Source organism: Odocoileus virginianus, chromosome 7 (genome assembly GCF_023699985.2).
Source record: "Odocoileus virginianus isolate 20LAN1187 ecotype Illinois chromosome 7, Ovbor_1.2, whole genome shotgun sequence".
Classification (NCBI taxonomy): Eukaryota; Metazoa; Chordata; class Mammalia; order Artiodactyla; family Cervidae; genus Odocoileus; species Odocoileus virginianus.
Genome location: NC_069680.1, coordinates 5,535,980 through 5,558,598, shown reverse-complemented (window position 1 = coordinate 5,558,598; position 22,619 = coordinate 5,535,980). Strand labels below are relative to the sequence as shown.

Below are 22,619 nucleotides of genomic sequence, written 5' to 3'. Positions count from 1 at the left end.
CTGGGGTGGGGAACCATCTGAGTCCTAACCCTAGGTCAAACCCCACCCCCACCTTGCTCATACACAAGTAGGCAGGTGCCTACCACGCCACTTACTTTTTGTTGGTTGTTCTCACGACAACACAGTGCTCCTTCTGGTCCACACAGACGCTGTAAACGTCCTTAGGGTATGGGAGGTTTCGAATTCGCCACTGGAAACTCATCTTGGTATCTTTGCGCATGAATATGGGCTGCAGAAGGCAAATCCAATTCAAGGACTATTCTTGGAGAGGGGTAGGAAGGGATGGCTCCCCTCCACAGAGCTCTACCCAGGGACACAATGGGAGATCCTCAGCTCTCCTCTGAGGCTGCCACTGCTGTGACCTACGAAGCCTGGAGCCCCTGCTCTGGGATGACTAAGCCAAAACCCTTTGGGTATCCATTCAAGGGAATGTCTCTAGAGCACTGTGTCCAGGTGGGCACACTGGAGATGAGGAGGTGAACAAGACATGGTGCCTGCCCTTGAGGGCTAGCACCCCGCTCCCCCAGCCTCCCCAAGACACCTGACAGATAGACATACATTGGCATTGCTTTCCGTGATGAGTTCAGGCCCCAGGCTCCCTGCTCCTGGGAGTGCTGGCTCTCCCACCTCAATCTGCCACTGGCCCAAGGCTCCCAGGGCACTCTTCACACGCCACTTCCTCACTGAGGAGAGAAGGAAGCAGTGGGATTACAGGGAGGAAAGGTGTTCTGCTCTCTTCTACTGAATCACTGACATCACTTTAGGTACAGAACAGGATAAAAGTGGGAGTGACAGGCCTTCACACTAACTTTTATCCATCAGAGCAGGGACCTCATGACCCCTGAAATCTCAGGAGAGCATTTCAATATTAGACAATTTGTAAAGCACAGATCAGGGTGCCCAGACAAAAAGAATTAAAACAAAGCTGTGAAAGGCGCCAAGTGGAGTTCAGAAACCCCCAGGTATGACTTCAATCACAAGGATGATGTGAAGGTTGGGAAAAGGGTGGCTACTAGTAACAGGGAAAATATGGATCCCAAGAAGCATGAGTTGATGTGCATTCTTCCTTCTAAAAATAAGCAAGGAAGAATGAATTAAGAGTGTGAAAGCTGATAGGCATGACTTGGAAAGTCCAAATTGAGAAGTTTACTCATTTCAGGTGTACCTGGCTTAAAACAACAGCCCCACAGTTGTTTTTACAGGAAATTTTAGGCACACATCACATTTTAAATGTATTATTTATAAAAGATGTAACATAAATTTCTTATAGAGTGGAATCATCCTTTTATAATGCAAATAATCATTTCTATTTTACAGCCCAGATGTTTGCATAAGATTTTTTCTTCCAGTAAGGCCCACACTTGTATGGAAATTTTAAGTGAAAAGTCCAGTTCAGTAGACACTGAGAGCCCCACTGGGACGCTCAGGGACCCCACTCAGCCCTGTCACAGCCGACCGCTGTCAGCACGTCCGTGGCCCAAGGGGGCTTTCCCAAGCGCGACCGCTTGGCTCCTTCCCTCCCTGAGGCAATGGGGGTCTTCCAGGTGGCAGCTCGGGCGCTGCTCCAGGCCAGCAGCCTTCCTGGAGCTGCCGTGAGGAGCCAGACAACTCAGAAAGTACCCGGTGGCCTGTGGTGGTTGGTCCTTTTCTGGGCCGGGGGCGGGGGGAGTGCGATTCTCAGGATGGGTTTCTTCTAAGTAGCTGTGCCAAACCCCAAACACCCTCCCTGCTCTAAGCAAGGCACACAAGCTGAACACAAAAGTATGCTGTAAAATGAGGATTTTCCCTTGAATATGTGCTTTTATAAGGTCTGTTGCATTCTGCAGTGTGATTTTATTACGTCTCAGGGCCAAAAACTCTCCCTAGAAACACATTTCCAAGTTTATAATGAAAATTAATAAGGAAGAGTAAAACTTGGAAATATGCTTTATAGGCAACTTTTTTTTTTCTCACAAATACCTCTCTTTTAAGTGAATGGACTGTTGACTAGGAGTACATCCAAATCTACTCATGTAATACCTTGCTCAACTAGGAAGCCAGTCTTCTGGGTTGCAGCCTTCACAGTTACAAACTCAGAAGTGACAAACGCCTCTTAGCTGTGACTTACTGTGACAGACCCATGTATCTCACTCTATACTGTAGAAAAGATCACTCCTAGATTCTTACTCGGACATGTATAAAATGCTATGTGTAGAATAAGGCAGGAAATTAATTTTTTCCCAGGCATACTGACAACAGCATGATGGGATAGCTCACACTGAGTGCAGGGTCAGAACTAAAAAGCATGTGGGGCCACTTGGTGTGAGGGCAAACAAGCATCCTTAGACTGATGGGATCATGATCTAAGAACAGTCAAAACAGCTTAAAGGCGGAGGTTCTTTTAGAAAGCGTCTAGTCCAATGCTTCTATCTTTCAAATGAGAAATAGCATTCTTCCCAGCCTGCTCTCCTTCAACCCCTGCTACCACTCTCCAAGGAAGAGTATAAAGAATTACCAAGGCGCAGAAAGAGACACTCACTTGCAAAACCCACAGGTAAAATTCAGGTCTCCTAACTCCAAGACCAGAATTTCAATCATTAGTAAAAGGCTAACTTGTATTCTATAAATATTTAACTGTGCTGTGCCAAGTCTCTTCACTTGTGTCCAACTCTTTGCGACCCTGTAGCCTGCCAGGCTCTTCTATCCATGGGGATTCTCCAGGCAAGAATACTGGAGTGGGTTGCAATGCCTTCCTCAAAAATATTCAATAGCATATATGATATTTTTTAAGTTTTTTTTAAAGCTCTATTTCTTTTTAAAATTTTAGCATTTAAAGGAAAAGCTTCAACTATTTGAAAATTTAATTTCTGAAAAACACTTAATTATTTGAGGCTGGACAAGTGAGGGGTCCGGTGATCACGAGCCTTGTTAAATCATGTGTCCTGAAGCACAGTGCCAGTGTGGCCAGGAAAGGCAATTCCGATCTACTCTTTTATCTATGGAATAACTGGGTTTGGAACAGAAATGTTCCCCAAAAGGACCCTAAGGAGATGGAAGGTTAGCTACTGGTTTCCTTACTGCTGGCCTTAAAAGCCACTCAGGTCACAGAAACTTGGACCCTTGGCTGTTTCACTGTTTTTGACACTTTGAGGTTAAATTCTCTGTTAGAATACGAAGAAGGTCTCTGTACTAATTCCCGTGTTGAGATAAGATCCAATAAATGATTTTTGGTGAAGTCCTTATTATTTCTCCCATGGATGTGGGCATGGATGCACACATGCAAATACATGCTTCGTCTTGTCTTTCTTGTCCTGTCTTTGTTCCTGAACTCAAGGACAGCTCCTGCGGCAACAGAAGACTGTTTCCACCTGCTGTCACTCTGATTTGATTATATGTTAAACCCAAACTGGTGTGTGCAAGGCAGCTCCCTGGGACGCTGTCATATCTTCCTGGCTGAGCCAGGGCCAGTCCTTGGAAAGGAGACTTTCAATGACCCTGTAAAGGGTCTGATTGGGAATATTTGAAGGAGGCAGCGCCTGGGGCCTTTTTCCTAAGTCAGCAGGAAGCAGGCTGATGTCCCTGACTGCTGAAAGGAGGCCCCATCTTTCAGGTGGGCTGGAAAGTAGAGGTCCTAAAGGCCTCCTTCCCCAGAGCTCCCAGCCCTGGCCCACTTCCAATGTGGATAATTACATTCCCCTTTCCTAAATACTCCCTGCAGCTTAAACTGGATGCAGGATTCTTCTTTTCTGCCCTAAAACACTGCAACATTGCTATGTGGCTATTAAACAGCTGCCACGTCCCATCCCTGAGGAGGCTGAAGGGAATCGAGTGGGTCATTTATAAAGCCGGTGAAGTGCTTGGGGATGAAAGTGCTCAATATCCTCCAAATGCAGCCTGGGGTGGTTAGGCTGGCGGTCAAATACCACAGCAGATTAAGCCGGTAATCCGAATGTAATCGCTGGGGGATGGCCTGCCCTTCAGCCTCGGCCCCCCTGGACATGCTGTGTTCTTCTAGGGTTGGTTTGATGTTCCGATCATTGTTATGGGGCCCTTCAGTTTTTTTTCTCTATGAATACACATACAGCATTCATTGTGGGGGGTGGGAATGAATAGCACTGAGCGGGCAGGAAAAAAAAATATGACACTACTATGCTTATTAACACCAACTGGAAGGGCTCTGACCCAGACAGATGCACTATTGGTAATTCTCTCTATAAATTACTTTCTGGGTTTTTCAGACAGAAAACCAGTTTGGCCAATTATCCAATTTGTATAATTAGCTGGAAAAAAATAAAAAATGGAAACCATTCCCATTTACAGCCACAAAAACCCTGTCCATATTTTGCTTCAACGAATGCACAAGTGAAAGTCAGTTCAGGCCCTGGGATTATTTATGCTTAAAAATTAAAAACAAACAGTATTTTGCAAGCTGGCAGGCGTGGGGTGGGGTGGTTGGAGATGAATAAGAAAAGGGTCAGCTGTTCAAGGGGCCCAGTGGTTTGAGTGGAGTGTTCCTCACTGCCCAATCTCTGTCCTGCTCCCACTAGTCTCTACTTGGGTCATTCTGAGGAGAACAAAATTTAGTTAAAAAAACAAAACAGGATTAAATACTCTCAACTCCCAACAGTATGTTGTTGTGGATTAAAAGCAAGGGCTCTTCATCAGACAGACCTAGGCTTAGACCCAAGCCCTGTAACTAACCAGCTATGTGATTCTGAGCAAGGTGCTTAACCTCTTGAAACCTGCAATTTTCCTGACTGTAAAAAGAATATAGCAGTACCTACCTACCACACAGGGCTGTAAGGAGGATGACTGGTGTAAAGCACTTGGCATGGCGCCCAATAAAAGTTACAGTATTACTATCCTTAGGTAGACTTATTCAAACAACATTCTCCTATGAACCTCTATTTTTGCTTTTAAGAAAAAGGAGTTGGGAGGCCACTGTCTATTCTTGACCATGAAGGAATGTGATAGGTTCACATGGGATGTTACCAATGAAGTAACCTGGGCTTGTTCTTCATTTCAAGTTTGTGTCCAAGCACAACTAAGAGGCCTTGGGTTTTACTTGTTTGTTTTTATAGCCACAGCAGCAACATCTGTATTATTTGCTCTGTGTGGAGAGGAGAGTGCTGCTGGGGGCTCAGAGAAAGGAGCTGTGGCTAGTCCCTGGCCTGGTGATGGCGCTGGTCAGCCCACGTGACCTCTGCTTTCATAAGCTCACCCCCTGTTAGGAATTCCAAGGCTTTCACCCCCTGGGAGTGCTATAAATTACAATGCATTGTAAGGATATTACTACTGTATTGGTTTCCACCAAATCAGTGTCATATGCTAAACACATCAAGATTTTTTAATAGCACCAGACTAAACCAATTGGGACTGGAACCCAAGCAGCTCATAATAAGGAAGGATCAACACTTCACTTTGCGGCTGAGCATGCGCAGGACACACATTTTAAGACTGGAGACGGAGAGAATGCAAACCAGTGTGATCCATGTTGTCGGTTCTAGACATTTATGAGCTGTGAGAAAAAGGGAAAAAGAAATTCCCTCAACAGTACTACCTGTCCATCAGTCCCAGGAAGAAATTAAAGTCAAGAATAATGACAAGAAAATAACCCAGCCCATGATTCCATCATTGGTCTTAGCATTTCAGGTGAAACTTAATAAAGAGACCAACTCCCACTGCTGACAGCCTCAGGCCCTGGGTCAAAGAACCAGCCACCTAGCTTCAGGAAGTCAGTTAATGCTGATATGCATACCTGAGAACAGAGAATGAGCAAATCAAATAATCTTCAGAAATCTGAGCTGGAGCCTCTATTCATGGGCTTATTCTTAGAAGAAAAGGGCTGCAGGAATGAAAGTGATGATGCTGCAAAATGACCATTTCTCCCCCCTCCTCCCTTTAATTCAAACGTTCTCCAAAACGAGGGGTATATTTAACAGAGCTGCCTCTGAGGCAAAGTCAGAAGCTGCTGCCTCTGATTCTTGCTTGTTCCTGATGTGGTTTCAGAAAACAAAACAAAAATTAAGCCAAAATGTGCAGGGAAAGCTGCCTTCACCATGACTTCGCCCACCAGGCTTACTTCCAATTCTACCTTCTCTGTGAAGATTTTCCCAGTGGTTTCTCTACACCCCCAATCACACCTTAGAAGAGTTAACTCTCTCATCTGCCTGGGGGTGGAGTGAGGTTCACTGGTCAAGTGGATGCCCACTGCATCTCTGGTGTCCGGCCCTGACCTTGGGTTATTCTCAGGAACAACTTTGCTTCAAGGGCCTCAGTCTCCCCAAGCTCCCAAAGGTACTGCTGAGCTTCTCCCTGAAGCCTCAGCTAGGCCTGTTTACCTGTGCTCAGGTCACCCCAAGTGTTTCTAAGGGCCCACTGGGGGCCCCTCTCACTTACCAAGTAGTTCATTTGTCTTCTCATCATATTCTTCGGCCATCTCCTTTCCATCTGGGAACAAATAGTGCACCTTTCTTCTCCCTAGGCACAAAGCAGAAGAGGGTCTTACCCCTGAGCAGCCTCTTGCCTTGGGCTTTTTAGACCCAGAGATCCACCTGGGAAACACTAATAGCCATGGGCATATTAAAAATCTTCCCAGAGCCTCCCATGAACTCCTTGACAACCATCACCCACCATTACTTTAAGACATGTCCTGGGACTCATTTGCTTTTCCTGAATATGTCTTTGTTCTGCTGATTATTCTATGAGCAATAGCTCTAAAAAAGTGTTAGTTGCTTAGTCATATCTGATTCTTTGTGATCCCATGGACTATAAGGCTGCCAGGCTCTTCTGTCCTTGAATTCTCCAGGCAAGGATACTGGAGTGGGTAGACATTTCCTTCTCCAGGGGATCTTCCTGAACCAGGGATTGAACCTGGGTCGCCAGCATTGCAGGCAGATTCTTTACTGTCTGAGCCACTCTTCCCAACTGTTGAACTCCTCCTTGCCCTTCAAAATCCAACTGAAATGTCATTTCTCCTGGGAAGTCTTCCTAAAACTATCACTCCTAGCCACCTTGGCAAAATTCATCACTTATTTCTTTATGCCTTCCTGGTGCTTTATTCATATCCACAGTGGAGCATTTATCACATTGTATGATACTTTTAAAAGGATCTGTTTCAAGAATGTTATCATATTTATCTTTCTCTCCCCAGTTCCTAAAACCAAGCCTAGGTGCTCAGATTATTGAACTGGGTTTCCCAACCAATGGCTCCCTCCAACTGTGTCCTCACTCTGCCTTCTTCTGCACATCTCTATGCCATTCCTATCACACAGCACATGACATTAGTGCCCATGTATTTTCCCTATGGCATTTACCTTGGTTATGGTTTTACATCTATCTGTGTGAATTCTGGATGATTACTGCCTGTCTCTTTACTAAGATAAGAGGGATTTTATCCCCTCTATCTATGGTTTCCCAAACACTGAGCACAGTACTTGGCATGTTTTAAGAGCTCAGCTAAATACTGATTGATCGCCCTTTCCAGTGCCCTTTTGAGGCTGACGCAGTGCCTTAAGAGGCTAACACAGGATGGTAAAGGAAGTCTCCATAAAACCCAGAGAAGAGATTTTTAGAACTCCTCTCTGAATCCTATCTGGAGTCACAACTGAACTGGAAGATTTTAAGTCTTTGTATAGTTAATACCAAAGTCATTAAATTTAAACTTGAAAAATAAATAAATAAATAAATACTGATTGAAAGAATGAAAGAACATCACTTCATCTTTCATTGAAAGAAGAGAAGAAATGGATAAGAAGATGTGGTACATAAATACAATGGAATATTAATCATAAAAAGGAATGAAATTGGGTCATTTGTAGAGGCCTAGACAGACCGAGAGTATGTCATACAGAGTGAAATCAGAATTAAGAAAAATAAATACCGCATATTAACACATATATGTGGAATCTGAAAAAATTGATATAGACGGTCTTATTTACAAAGCTGAAATAGAGACACAGACATAGAGAACACACATATGGATACCAAGGGGAAGTGGGGATGAGATGAATCAGGAGATTGGAATTGACATATATAAACTATTGATACTATGTATAAAACAGATAACTGATGAGAATCTATCACACAGCGCAGAGAACTCTGCTCAGTGCTCCGTGGTGACCTAACTGGGGAGGAAATCCAAAAAAGCGGAGGTATGTGTACAGAGACAGCTGAGTCACTGTGCTCTATGCAGAAACTAACACAACACTGTAAAGCAACTAGGCTCCAATAAAAACTTAAAAGAAAACAAATTTAAAACAATTTCATACTAAAACAAAAGTAACATATGTTCAAAGAAAAAAAAAAGGAAAGAATTCCAGGGCATCTCCAAGACCAACTCTTCCATCTCAGTAGTATAATCCTAAGCATCTTCTTAAACGTGGTTAGATAATTTCCAATTTTTACAGATAGGTAAACAGACAGGTAGGCTCCTCAGTGAGACAGTACCAATGCTCAGCAGACAGGTACCCGGCATATCCCTGATGAATAGAGCCCCAAGGCCCTTAATCAGCTAAAGGAGCCACTAGCCAAAACTTGCAACTGCATCTGATCTACCAAGCCTTTTGCTGTCCATTCACTCCCCGAGACCTTGTTCTTTGAGTCATTCCAAATTTGTACTCTAGGGACACTCACCCCCAAATTTGCGGGCCTCTCCATAGGCCCCCAGGTTACACCACCCTTAATCATGTTTGGCTCGCAGAGCTGGCAGAGGCTGTCCTGTCAGGAGGCAGGTACGAGGTGCTGCCTGTGAGTAGCTGAGGGTGTCTGGCCTGACCCTCTTCTTCCCTGGAGTCTGGTCGTCAGTGCAGCAGGACACAGTGCTTACTGTGGGCCAGGTGCTTCACATATTTTATTGCATTTAATTCTCACAATAATCCTATGTGCCTCCAGTACTTGTCTTTCACCAATAAAGAAAATTGAGGCTTAAAGATCATGTAACTGGTTCAAGGTCATAAAACTAGGAAATGATAGCCTGGGCTTAAACTCACTTGAGGCCAAAGTCGAAGCTCTAATAACCATACTAGGGTATCTGTATGGCTTTAAGGTTATAAGGATGAACAATGTTCTAGGGGTTTATTGTTCATATTTCTAGTGAATTACATGTTTAGGCCTTAGCCTATTTTATTTCAGTATTCATCTTTTTCTTACTAATCTGATTGAGTTTTGTATATAGTAAACATGTCACACATGTTGCAAATATTCTCAGTTTTAATTGCCTTTTTGTTTAAAGCAGATTTTCTCAAACAAATGTTTAATTTTTATATAGTCAATTATTTTTCCTTTGTGGTTATTATCCAGAAGTTGTGCTTAGAATATCCTCCCTTACCCAAGATCATAATATTCATCTATATTTTATTCTAATACATATTTAGGGCTTCCCTCATAGCTCAGTCAGTTCTAAAGGTACTCATGTATGTGAATATAAAAAAATTTAAGTATATTACTATGATATTTTGGTGAAAGAAAAAATATGTGTGCGTGAGCTTGTATACATGGAAAAAATATGGATGTTTCTGTATGAAAATGTCAATTGTTATTATCTCCACAGGGGAGGATTATGGGTGACTTGTTTATTTATTTTTCATATTTCCACAGTGAAAATAAATTATTTATGAAAGATACCGCATAGCTCACAAAGAGTTTCTTTAGACCAGTGATTGTCAAACTTTTCTGAATGGGACCTAGGGTAAGAAATAAGATGTAGATCACAATCCAGTATATATGTAATCTATCGTATGTGTGTTTGTGTGTGTCTATGTGTGTTGCATGTATCATATCAAGTATCATAAACACTGACCTCACATACAATGTACTCTTCACTTTTTTCTGGTTTTTTCTAAAAAACTTGTTAACATACTGATGTCCACCTCCTGCATATAATGGGACTGCCAGGAATAGCAATCATTGAATAAATCAATAATTTGCAACAGAAAAAATAATGATTTATGAAAAAGTGTACTGGGTTCTCATTATCAAGAGAAGTGATTCTTGGTGGGCAGACAGCCACATCCTCTGCCCACTCACATACACATCAGGAGGGCAGATCTCCAGGAGTGGTCTAACAAGGCATATTCACACATTAGGGTTTTTTGTTTTCTTTTTTAGGTTTTGATTAGGGAGAGAAAAAACTAACAATGTTGTTTTGTGATATCACTAACAAAAAAAGTACCAAAATCCTGGTTGATGAAGTATTTATTTGAACACTGTCCTTCGACTAAAGGAAGTGAAAGGCAGGGACTAGAATAGATACTTCTGTCTATGTTCACAGCAGTAGTTCTTTATGGTTAAAAAAGAAAGTGGAAGTAACTCACTTCCTTGAGTAATAAGAATAAAAACAAAAATAAGAATAAAAGCAAAAATAAAAACAAAACAAAAATAAATAAAAACAAAAATAAAAAGACCCAATTAAACTTAAAAGCTTTTGCACAGAAAAGGAAACCATAAACAAGATGAAAAGATAACCCTCCGAATGGGTGGAAATATTAACATTTGCAAATGAAGTGACTGACAAACAATTAATCTCCAAAATATATAAGCAACTCATTCAGCTCAATAGCAAAAAAACAACCCAATCAAAAAACGGGTGGAACCCCTGAATAGACATTTATCCAAAGAAGGCACATAGATGGCCAACACACACATAAAAAGATACTCAACATCACTAAGAGAGATGCAAATCAAAGTTACAATAAGATATCACCTCACACCAGTCATAATGGCCATCATCAAACAATAAATGCTGGAGGGAGCAGAGAAAAGGGAACCCTCATGCACCGTTGGCGGGAATGTAAACTGATACAGTCACTAAGGAGAACAGTATGGAGGTTCCTTAAAAAACTAAAAATGTAACTACCATATGACCCAGCAATCCCATTTCTGGGCACATACCCGGAAAAACCTGTAATTCAAAAAGACACATGTACTCCAATGTTCACTGCAGCACTGTTTACATTGTAGCCAGGACACGGAAGCAACCTAAATGTCCATCAACAGAGGAATGGGGTAAAGATGTGGCACAGGGGCGTCACTGGTGGTCCAGTGATTAAGAATCTGCCTGCCAATGCAGGGGACATGAGTTTGATCCCTGACCTGGGAAGATTCCACACTGTCACAAAGCAACTAAGCTCCTGTGCCACAACTAATGAAGCCTGAGGGCGCTAGAGCCTGTGCTCCACAACAGAACCTATGGCAACAAGAAGCCTGTGCACCGTAACTACAGAGCAGCCCACAGTCGTCATAACTATCAATAGAGAAATCCCACGTGCAGTAGCAAAGACCCAGCACAGTCCAAAAGAAGTAGTTTCAAAAGTTTAAAAAAAAAAACAAACAGATGTGGTACATATATACATTGGAATATTAACCACAAAAAGGAACACAACTGGGTCATTTACAGAGATGTGGATGGAGCTAGAGACTGTCATACAGAGTGGTTAGAAAGAAAAAAATACGTATATTAATGCATATATGTGGAATATCGAAAAATGGTATAGATGATCTTATTTGCAAAGCAGGGCTTCCCACGCAAATCAATGGTAAAGAATCCGCCTGCTAACACAGAAGACACCAGTTCAATCCTTGGGTTTGGAAGATCCCTTGGAGGAGAAAATGGCAACCTACTCCAGCATTCTGGCCTGAAAAATTCCATGGACAGAGGAGCTTGGTGGGCTACAGTCCATGGTCTTCCAAAGAGTCGGACACGACTGAGCAACTAAGCATACACACACGCATTTGCAAAGCAGAAGTAGAGACACAGACACAGAGAACAAATGTATGGCTATCAAGGGGGGACTGGGGAGGAATTGGGAGGTTAGAATTGACATATATATATATATATATTACTGATACTATGCAAGAATAGATAACTAATGAAAACCTATTGTATAGCACAGAGAACTCTACAGAATGCTCTGTGGTGACCTAAATGGGAAGGAAATCCAAAAACGAGGGAATATATGTACAGCTGAGTTCACTTTGCTGTACATCAGACACAAATTCAACATTGTGAAGCACAAAATTAAATTAATAATTAAATAATTAAATTAATAAAATTAATTTTTCAAAAAGTGGAAGCAACTCAAGTGTCCATTGACACACCAGTGGACAAACAAAATGTGGTATATTCATACATACAATGGAAGAATGCTATTCAGCTTTAAAAAGGGAGGAAATAAAAATTTCCTCATGCAACAAACGACATTTCCTCATTTCCACATGCAACATGTTTGCACTTTGAAGATATTATGCTATGCTTAATGCTGTAACCAAACTCATGAAGATAGAAAGTAGAATGGTGATTGCCAGGGCCCGAAGATAAGGAGACTGAGGAATAGTGTTTAATGGGTACAGAGTTTCAGCTGAGGAGTTAGTAGTTAACAGGTATGGAGTTTCAGCTGAAGATGAACGTTTTGGAGATGTTTAGTGGCAGTGGGGGCACAACCATGTGAATATACTTAATGCCACAAAACTACACTTAAAAAAGGCTAAAATGGTAAATATATGTTATGTACTTCTTACAATAAAAACAAATCCCACCGTCCTATGAGATAATGTTCAAAATCTTTACTTTGGCAAAGGAGATCTATCACAACTCCAACTTCTCTGCAATTTCTCTTCATGTTCTACCATTTCCCCTTAACACTCCTTGAGAAAAGGGACCTTTTATTCACTCTTGCATCCTAGCACCCAGTACCTGACAAAGTGTAGATAGATATTAGGACTGACTGGGTAAAGGCTTCAGCCTCACTAAATGTTTTGCTATGCCCCTAGAAATCATCCACACACTTTCACACCTCTGCGTCTTCACATGTGAGTTACTCTTGGTGGAATAACTATCCCCTCTTCTCCACTTAGCAAACACCTATTTATCTTTTAGGGCCCATGAACATCACCTGTTCTGTCAGATCTTCCTGACAGAACCATTTTCACCTCTGAGCTCTCATGGCATTTTATAGAAAAGTCCAACTTCTACTTAACACATACACTCTCATTTACCTTTTTTTCTTGACCACTATGGGAACTCCTGAGATATGTCTTTTTCTATTTGCTCTAGCACACAACTTGACACATAGTAAAAGCATCCCTGAATGCTGCCTGAATAAATGAGCAAATGACCAGCTGATTTCACTTTCCAAGCTTTCTTGACTGGCCTCTACCTGTGTATTTCAGTCCCTACCAGTTTCCTGAAAGCTACAAGGAATTCAAACCGAATTCATTCTGGCTGCCAAGTGGGTCCAGGAAGGGACCGTCAAGCATTGGTCAATCCTAGAGTGGAAGAAAGTCAGAACTCCATACCCCTGTGTCCACCTCTTCCAGAACCAGCAGGAATGGGGGAAGTGGCGGGGGTGGGGTGGGGCAGGAAGTGTTGCTTTGTCTCCTTTAAAGACCCAAGGAACACTTAGAAACTCACTTACAAACATAACAAGTCCAAAGGACCTCAGAGATAATCCATTCACCTCATTTTACAGATGAGAAAAGTGAAGTTCAAACGAGTAAAGAGGCCGACTGGGGAGCCCCGGTAAATTAAAGGCAGAGTCTTAAATACAGCGCAGGTGTCCTGAGTCTCTATGACACCAGGCAGCTTTCAGCAATAGAATCTCCAGACTGGGGTTCATGGGATCCCAGGTCAAGATCCACTTCTACCACTGACTGACTGGGGGAGCTGCAGCCGACCTAAAAATCTTGGATTTCAGTTTCCTCTTCTGTAAAACAGAGTGGAAAACAGCCTCTCGGGACTGCGGGGAAGAGCAAATGACATAGTGAACATGAAAAGATTTATTAGTAACAGAACGCAGAGCGGAGCGAGGTGGTGTGGAGGAAAGTAGGGGTGTTCAGAGAAGGGTGTTCCAGTCGCCTCATCTATATGTGCCTCAGTTTCTTCATCTGCAAACGCAGAACTTGCCCTGGCGGGAGGCTGCGACCTTCCAGCCTCACCCTTCGGGCTGGGCCCGTCCAGGGGGCGCCAGCGCGGAGGGCTGGACCCTGGGGGAAAGGAACAAGGTGCTCGCGCCGGGGGGCAGGGTGGGGGTGCTCGAGTTACCGTCTTGCAGCAGTGCAGTCTTCTCTGCCGCCCGCAGATTCTCCAGCCAGCCGGTCACCGCCATCTTCCCTCCAACGAGCCGCGTGCCTGGCCACTGCCATGGCAACCGTCCCGCCTAGGGTCACTTCCGGATGGCCCGGAAGATGTTCTGGGCTTTGGCCTGTTCCCACCCCGCGAACCCCGGGCCCTCCGTCTGCTCTCATTGGCTGCTCAGGTAAGTAGTTTATTCCTGTCCACCCCCGGTGACCAGTCGGGGCCGAAGTTGACCCCATTCTCTACCGAATCTGGGGAATGAGGAGGAATCATCAGGACAGAATCCGGACAGTCCAGCGCTCCCCTAGCCCCACCCCGGGAGTCCTTGGCGCGCGGCAGCTGCGGTACGCGGCGGGTGCCTCACACCTGCCAGCGTCTTCTCCACCCCAAGTTGTGAGGCCAAGACTCCCCAGTCCCGGAAGGCGTCCGACACCTGCTGCAGTCGTGCGTCTCCCCGCAGCTGCGGGCCTGCGCGTCCCGGTGCCGAGAGGGCCAAGACCAGAGCAGGTGCAGGGCGTTCCCCACCCCGGCTCCCTAAACTCCACCAGCCACCCCCACCCTCCCCGTTTTCCTCTGCGGGCCTGTGATGGGGGTAGAGAAGGATATGCAAGTTCCCCCTCGCCCCCACCACCAATCCCCACTCCTTTTGGAAGCCCAAGTCCTTCCTAAAGATGGAGTCCATTCCTAGCCTAGCATCCCGTTTTCGTAAAGCCTTTTGAAGTGGGATGCAGCAGGAGCAGATACTGCACAGTTAATCTTCAAAGCAGCCCCCTGAGGAATGATATGCTTTGAAAGTGAAAGTGTTAGTCTCTGAGTCCTGACTGACTCCTTGCAACCCCATGGACTGTAGCCCACCAGGCTCTTCTGTCCATGCAATTATCAGGGCAAGAAGTAGATAGCCATTACCTTCTCCTGGGGATCTTCCAGACCCGAGGATCAAACTCCTGTCTCCTGCATTGCAGGTGGATTCTTTATCATCTGAGCCACCAGGGAAGCCCATGATGTCATTTATTCCCTCTTCAAAAGTTCCCTGGATATTTCCACTCTTCTTATTTTCCCCAGTATTCTGAAAGACTGGTGATTGTGCATGCTAAGTCACTTCAGTAGTGTCTGACTCTTTGTGGCCCTATGGACTGTAGCCCACCAGGCTCCTTTGTCCATGTGTAGAGCTAGGCTAAGCCAAGTTTAGTTGGGTTTTGTGAGACTCCTGGGAACTTGGCTACTGTCCCCAAAGTATTGTCAGTAGACACCCCACCTTCATAGAGGGGTTGGGGAGCCCCAGGTCTGGGTTGCACATGACAACTGCCCTGATCAACCCTCCAACAGAAAGGTTAGGATCCAGCCATACCTCAATGGAGCCCAGGGGCATCTTGAAGGCATTTCCCAAGCGGAAGAAAGTTCACACCAACCCATCATCAAAAGCTCTTGCAAAGATTCCTAAGACGGAAGACAGAGTAGAAGCAGGAGGTGAGTGGACCCACCCTCAAGACCCTCATGTGCTTGAGCCTCAGGCTTCTTACATCTTTCATGCCCAGAATCAGATATTACAGCTGACTCTGCCCACCCAGAGCCTGCGGCTATGTTTGTACCTCCCTTGTCCTAAACTTGATCCCCAGTCTTTGACAGGTGACTTTCTGTTTCATCTTCTACCACATGCCGGAAAATACTCCCTGGTCCCTAAGGAAATGACCGATAGGATCTTTTCCTCTAGGAAGCTGCCTACTGGTGAGGGGAGGGGATCCTTCTCAGGTCCCCAGAGTTATGCTATTTTGCAGCCAAAGTGACAAATAGATGGCAAAAACTTACATGGTAGGCTGGGTTGGGAGAGGGGAATCTATTAGACTGTGAGGCCTGTAGTAGCAAAGCATGTGCCTTGTGCCTGATACATAATAAGTGTCTATTACTATGTGTTGAAAGAATAAATGATCAAATGAAGTGATTTATAGGCTCCCTGCAATGTGCCAGACACAGTTCTAGGTTACATCAGGGAACAGGACGTATCAGTGTCTTTGCCTGTTACATCAGGCGATGGCCCATGAGGAAATTAACTGTATACTTGTGGTGGAATCCCCAGAAGGCAGGGTGGAGGAAAATGACTGGGGGAAGGGGACTGTGAAGGGTTCATTCGGATCATGTCTGAGAGTATGACAGCAGGCGTCTGGATGCCCCCTCCACAGAGTGGCTGAGCTCCGTGCGGGTGCACGTTGTGCCCACCGGCATTGGGAGAGCCCGGGCAGAACTCTTTGAGAAGCAGATTGTCCAGCATGGTGGCCAGATATGCCCTGCTCAGGCCCCAGGGGTCACTCACATTGTGGTGGATGAAGGCATGGATTGTGAGCGAGCCCTCCGCCTCCTTAGACTGCCCCAGCTGCCCCCAGGTGCTCAGCTGGTGAAGTCAGCCTGGCTGAGCTTGTGCCTGCAGGAGAGAAGGCTGGTGGACACAGCAGGATTCGGCATCTTCACCCCCAAGAGGTGGGCTGGTCCTAGTCTATCCTCAAATGTTTTCTTGAGCTATTAAACTCTCATTGTCTTAATTAGACACATTAAAAAAACAAAGATTTCAGATTCGAGAAGGACTGGGAACAGATATGGGGTGAGACTTTGGTGTCTTAACCTGCCATCACCATCCTGCAGGTACCTGGATGAAGCACAGCTCAGCAAGGCAGACCAACTCTCTTTTACACCTCCTGGAGCCGGTGAGGCTCAGCCCAGGACAGCCCTGTCTCCTTCCCGACCTCCCACCAGACCTATATCTCCTGCCTGGAGGGCAGAGGCAGTTGCAAGCATCCAAGCCCAGGTCAGGAGCCTCCCAGTCCCCACAGCTCCCTTCTCCTGGGAACCAGATCACAGAAACAGGGAGAGCCTGGTGTTCAGAAAGTCTCAGGCCCCTGAGAGAGGAGGGCTGTCTTTCTTGAGAAGTCTTTTAATTCTACCCAGCATTCATCACTCCTGTATTTGCCTATCTACCACATTTCACTGGGGATCCTAGGGCTGGGCACTAGGGGAGGCCAGGTGGAACACCGCCCCACACTTAAGAAGATCCAGGTCTGTTGCAGAAAACCCAGCATCATACTTGGGTCTGACTAGTAAACTCAGCCCCCACCTCGAAGGAGCCCTCCTCATGGGGGGCATGAACTTACTGTCTCTTCTCCTTCCCTATCTCAAGACCAGCTCTGATGGTGAAACCAGTGATGGGGAAGAGACCCAAGTTAGCGGTGCTGATCTGGAAGCCCTGATCAGCGGCCGCTACCCCAACCCCTTTGAGGGAGATGGTGAGCCTAGCCCAGCCCCCAAGGGCCTGGATAAGTGGGTCTGTGCACAGCCTTCGAGCCAGAAGGCAATCAACCACAACCCCCATATCACAGAGAAGCTGGAAGTATTGGCCAAAGCCTACAGTGTTCAGGGAGACAAGTGGAGGGCCCTGGGCTATGCCAAGGCCATCAATGCCCTGAAGAGCTTCCACAAGCCTGTCACCTCCTACCAGGTACCTGGGGGCTAGGGAAGGACATGTGGGGGGCTGGGTGGGGGTCTTCTGTAGTGGGGGTCAGGTAGAGGGCTTAACATTTTCTGATGTCTGGGACTTTCACAAAAGAAAAAAACAGGTAGATTAATGAAAACAGCTTGGCAAAAATCTTGATAATTATAAAAGCTGGGTGTTGGGTCTGTGGGATCCAGTATACTGTTTTACTTTCGAGTTTTTCCATAATAAAAAGAGTTGCTTAAAAGTTTAGTCTCTGAAGATCAACAGGCCAGAGTTTGAATTCTGGTTCTCATTATTCACTAACTGTCTGACTTTCAGCCAGTCATTCAAATCCTCTGAGCATCAGCCTCCTCACGAGTAAAAAGTGACTAAGCACACTAGCAAACACAGTGCTCCCGTGAGGACTCAAAGAGATGACCCATGTAGTGCAGGACCCGATACAGGTTAAAGCCTCACTCTGGCTCACCTGCTGTGGTGGTAATGCTGCCTAGTGTCATCACTGCTGCCTGTGCTGAGTTCCATCCCTCTGGGAACCAGCAGACAAGTTACCCAGCCCACTCCATCCAGACTTCTCATCTTCAGCTGTGCCCAAGCTTTACACAGCTATCAGTTGCCCACCAACCAGACTGGCTTTTACTCAAGACGTCTGCTAAAGGAGTCAGTTTCCCCACTGCTGACTCTCTTCCTCCCATCTTCTCACCTTTCCTTCCTTCTTACCTTTCCTTCCTGCCTCTGCCTTCTCTTCCTCTAGGAGGCCTTTGGCATCCCTGGGATTGGAAAGCGGATGGCTGAGAAGATTGTCGAGATCCTGGAGAGTGGGCATCTGCGGAAGCTGGACCACATCAATGAAAGCGTGCCTGTCTTAGAGCTCTTCTCCAACATCTGGGGAGCTGGAACCAAGACTGCCCAGATGTGGTACCATCAGGTCACACCCTGTCCTAGCCCCTACTTCAGTTTTACGGTATCTTAGAGCTCCTGTCCCACAGTTCTCTCGCCCTATGCTTTGATGAGAATGAACCCAGACTAGAGAGGGATCACTTCTCAAAGGGACCAGAGCCCATGCAGATCCCTCTCGGCTCTCAGAACTACCCTGTTTGATATCCTTGAGGCTTAGTCTGTGGCATAGGCAGAGACAAGAAGTATATTTCTCTGTCCCCCAGACAAACAAGGGTCTTGTTGAGCAGACCAGACCTAGGGGCTGAGAATCCACAACAGTGGTTCCCAAACCCAGCAATGCCCAGAATCACCCCTAGATTGATGAGATGAAGAATGAGTGTTTTAGGATTGGGGCAGGGCTGGATTGAAGTGTGTCTTCCATGCCCCCTGCCTTTCCCAGGTCCCACTGATTATAGACCCTGGGCTTGCTTCATGCCTCATGCTTGCCTTGGAGGCAAGCATGCCTCATGCCCTTGCCTCATGCTTTCCTTGGAGTCTAAGGATGATGAAAACCTTGTGTGTCTGCTTATTCACTCTCTCTTCGTTGGTTCTGGATCCTCACAGCCTTCCCATCTGGCTTCTTTTTTTCAGGGTTTCCGGAGCTTAGAAGACATCCAAAACCAGGCCTGTCTGACTACCCAGCAGGCCATTGGCCTGAAGCATTATGATGACTTCCTAGACCGCATGCCCAGGGAGGAGGCTGCAGAGATTGAGCAGACAGTAAGCAGATGTCTCAGGGCAGTGAGGAGAGCCACTGCTGTAGGGTCAGAGCCTGGCTCAAAGCCAGGAACTCCTGATCCCTCGGGGCGGGGGGGAGCCCAGCAGGCAAAGGAAAGCTGCAGGCCACCAGAGATTGGAACTAGTGGGCAAAGAGCAAGTTGGCTTAGGTAGGGAAGGGCTGCAGCACTAGCTCTCTGGGGTAGGGGTCTCAGTATCAAGCAGAGTTAACCCTGGCTTAGATGCTAGGATGGTGTTAGGGCTGGATTAACGTCAGGGCTTCATCAGAGTTGGATTATGGTCAGAACTACTTGAAGATATTGGGATTTCAGCTGAGCTAGGGTAGGGTGGATCAGGGCAGAGGTTCTTAACATTTTTTGACTTACAAACTTCTTTCAGAACCTAATGAAAATCATGGACTCTCTTCTCTCCACAATCTGTAAAAATGCACAACGTTGTATATCTCTTTTCAGAAATACGTACCTTCTGCAGCCCTCCAAAGGCTGGTTCAGGGTTTGGGTTAGAATTGGTGTAAAAGCACAATGCCAGTAGGATTCGGTTTGGGGTTAGAGGAAAGCTAGATCTAGAGTCAAGTTAAGGTTAGACCTGAATTAGTAGACTTTTCTTAGTGTTGGATGCTTTTAGTTAAAATTTATGATTGTCCTAGGAATAAGGTTGGCCAACATTCGGGTTTGGTTTAGAGTTGGGTTAGGGGTTAAATTCATGTAAAACCTAGATTAGAGGGAGAGTAGGGTACATTTAGAGTGAGATGTATCATTTGTTCAGCTGGCATTAAGGTTAGGGGCTGGTTTGCTCACTATGGCCTATGATTCTGATACGGCAGAACTCCCTGGAGACTGGCCCAGCTTAGTTGAAATCACCCTCCAGCTCTTCTCCCAGTCACATGACTGTGAGGCTGGTATGGGATGGACAGGCAAGCCCCTTTGTCCACCCATCACTGGGCCTTAGTGCCAGTGATGACCTGTCACTCAGCCACGGTATCTGGGCACAGAGAATGCCCCAGCGAGCCTCCAGCCCCAACCCACTGGAACAGAAGTGGCTCCCCACTGGAACAGAAGGGCCCATTCTCCCCATTTAACGTCTCCAGCTTTAGGAGGTTTTAATGGGATTATTCATCCTAGGCCTCCTCCCACCCTCTCAAGAAGGGGGTTGAGGGGATTAGCAAAGCCTGCCTGTCAGGAGAATTGAGGTATCCAGGGTCCCAGAAATCTCAGTGTCCTGGGGTGGAGACTGGGAAGCTATCCGCATATGAAAGGCCTCAGTGTTTCTGGGGTGGAGTCAGTCCCCCCGACTCAGTACACCATGATCCCCCTGTCTCAGCTCACTCTGCACCGAGCCCCATTCCTCCAAGTAAGGATGTGGCCATTGGCTCAGATTTCCCTCCCTCTTTGCACTCTCCTTTCCTTCCCTATACATGCAATTATATTTCTGGGCTCTATCTCCCCAGAGGACTGGACCAGGGGCACCCTGCCAACCACCTATCAGACTTTCAGGCCCCAACTCACACACTGATTTAGCTCTGAATCCAAAGATACCTGGGGCTGCTGAGACCTGGCTGAGGGCTCCTTGGCACTTGGCCCTCTGTACTCAGTGGAGCTTCACACACCTGGGTGTATGGGTTGGGGCAGACCCCAGAGAACGTATGTCTGTCTGCTCTTGAAGAGCTCTCGAGGGAAAGAGCCACACCTTCCCTCAGAATCCAAGCTCGGTCTTTCTCATCCCTCTCCCCGGGCCACATCCAGTGGTGTGAGCACGTTTTATTCTCTTCTGTCCCAGCAAAGCTAGAAAACTGCTCCCCAGGGTGGATGGAACTCCTCTTCTGTTCCTTGAGGCTCTCTCCCTCAAGCTGGACCATGCATCCAGGGATTGGCTTGGAACCCAAGGGGTGTGTGGGCTCCTGGGACAGGGAAGGCCCACAGCCCTCACCCTCCTCACTGTCCTCTCCCAGGTCCGGGAAGCAGCTCAGGCCTTCAACCCCGGGCTGCTGTGCGTGGCATGTGGTTCATACCGACGGGGAAAGGCAACCTGTGGTGATGTGGACGTGCTGCTCACCCACCCGGATGGCCGCTCTCACCAGGGCATCTTCAGCTGCCTCTTGGACAGCCTCCGGCAGCAAGGTATAAGCCCCACCCCCGGGTGAGCAGGTGGGCAGGGGCAAGGTGGCCCCCAGGCCGGAGAGCCTCAAAGTTCCCATCTCTAGGCAGGATGCAATGGAGGCTGCTCCATGAGAACTCCACCTCTCCCCTGGGGTCAGAGCCACTGCAGGGAAGAGATGAATCAGCTCCTCACACCTCCCAGAGGTGCTGCAGGTCAAGGGCTCATCTGATCTTTCCATGCCCCCGGTATAGGGGGGCGACATGGGGAGAAGGACTATGCATATTCTATAGAAAAGGACACAGGCCTGAAGAAAGCCTGAAAATAAATGGACAAGCCAGGGACAGAGGACCCAGGGATAATCAGGAGAGGCCTGGGAGGTCAGACGGCCCTGGGCTGGGTAGCCCAGGCCCTGGCTTCCTGCCCTCCCAGCAGCCCTCCTGTGTTGGGCCAGGGTTCCTGACGGATGACCTGGTGAGCCACGAGGAGAATGGCCAGCAGCAGAAGTACCTGGGTGTGTGCCAGCTCCCGGGGCCAGGGCGGCGGCACCGACGACTGGACATCATCGTCGTTCCCTACAGCGAGTTCGCTTGTGCCCTGCTCTACTTCACCGGCTCTGCCCACTTCAACCGCTCCATGCGGGCTCTGGCCAAGACCAAGGGCATGAGCTTGTCAGAGCATGCCCTCAGCACAGCTGTGGTCCGCAATGCCCAAGGCCACAAGGTGGGCTCTGGCCAAGTGCTGCCCACCCCCACTGAGAAGGATGTGTTCAGGATCTTAGGCCTGCCCTACCGAGAACCCGCTGAGCGGGACTGGTGACCCGGCTGCCCCTCCTGGCCATTCAGCCAGCCTCAGCGGGCTGAACCTCACTGCGTCAACCACTGGCTCCTCTGGGCTTGATGGGAAGAGTCAGCCTGACTCCCAGGGCTGCCTGGCCCTCTCTGCAGCAGGGTCAGGTGTTACCCTGTCTACCTCACCATTGCCCCTGAAGAATTGTGCACATGGCCCCCTGCCCCATTTTAGGCAGGAACTGGTACCTGGATTGGGGCCAGCTTCCTGCTTTGGAGGCCCAGGCATCCCCACTTCTCTACCCCAAGGAGGGTCTAGCTGCTGGGGGTGGGATGGGGGCTGCAGGGGAGAGGCATATTGCTTTGGTCCAGCATCACCCAAGACCCTTCAGAGCAAACGAGCCGCTCCAGAAGTGCTTCCTCCACCTACCTCCCTTGCAGTGCAGCTATAAGTGTGGGGAGTGGGCACCCCAGGATCAATGAGGACAGTGTTTGAAGGCCCAGGGGCCCGATAAAGTGCACTTAACATTCA

General features: G+C 47.0%; 2 protein-coding genes and 1 non-coding gene across 7 annotated transcripts in view; 2 read left to right on the top strand and 1 right to left on the bottom strand.

Moving 5' to 3' along the window:
• The window catches only part of DPCD (deleted in primary ciliary dyskinesia homolog (mouse)), a 23,200-nt gene extending 9,064 nt beyond the window's left edge, over positions 1–14,136 (bottom strand). The window contains exons 1-4 of the mRNA XM_020897812.2: positions 14,018–14,136; positions 6,379–6,459; positions 559–683; positions 96–229 (exon numbers count right to left, since the gene is read on the bottom strand). Coding sequence (XP_020753471.1) covers positions 96–229; positions 559–683; positions 6,379–6,459; positions 14,018–14,081 — 404 coding nt within the window. The 5' untranslated portion in view covers positions 14,082–14,136. The remainder of the gene's footprint in view (positions 1–95; positions 230–558; positions 684–6,378; positions 6,460–14,017) is intronic.
• On the top strand, positions 7,465–7,587 carry LOC139036130 (small nucleolar RNA SNORA26). Its single transcript, XR_011488868.1, has one exon. It is a non-coding gene; the product is annotated as a small nucleolar RNA SNORA26 (small nucleolar RNA).
• Positions 14,087–22,619, top strand: POLL (DNA polymerase lambda). 5 transcript variants are annotated; one of them, XM_020897806.2, is made up of 9 exons: positions 14,091–14,231; positions 15,377–15,517; positions 16,228–16,522; positions 16,685–16,847; positions 17,217–17,534; positions 18,283–18,492; positions 19,059–19,187; positions 21,154–21,322; positions 21,754–22,619. In XM_020897806.2, the coding sequence occupies exons 1-9, from the start codon at positions 14,117–14,119 to the stop codon at positions 22,116–22,118; spliced, it is 1,905 nt and encodes a 634-aa protein (XP_020753465.1). In that variant the 5' UTR covers positions 14,091–14,116; the 3' UTR covers positions 22,119–22,619. The 5 variants fall into 5 exon arrangements, with proteins under 5 accessions (XP_020753469.1, XP_020753465.1, XP_020753468.1 ...); XM_020897807.2 differs by having other exon boundaries at positions 14,095–14,231; positions 18,283–18,456; XM_020897808.2 differs by lacking the exon at positions 14,091–14,231 and adding an exon at positions 14,244–14,557.

Coding starts and splice junctions, on each gene's coding strand:
- POLL (XM_020897806.2), top strand. CDS start 14,117: ATGGCAACCGTCCCGCCTAGGGTCACTTCCGGATGGCCCGGAAGATGT. Junction 16,523..16,684: donor GGCATCTTCACCCCCAAGAG/GTGGGCTGGTCC, acceptor ACCATCCTGCAG/GTACCTGGATGAAGCACAGC. Junction 17,535..18,282: donor AGCCTGTCACCTCCTACCAG/GTACCTGGGGGC, acceptor CTCTTCCTCTAG/GAGGCCTTTGGCATCCCTGG.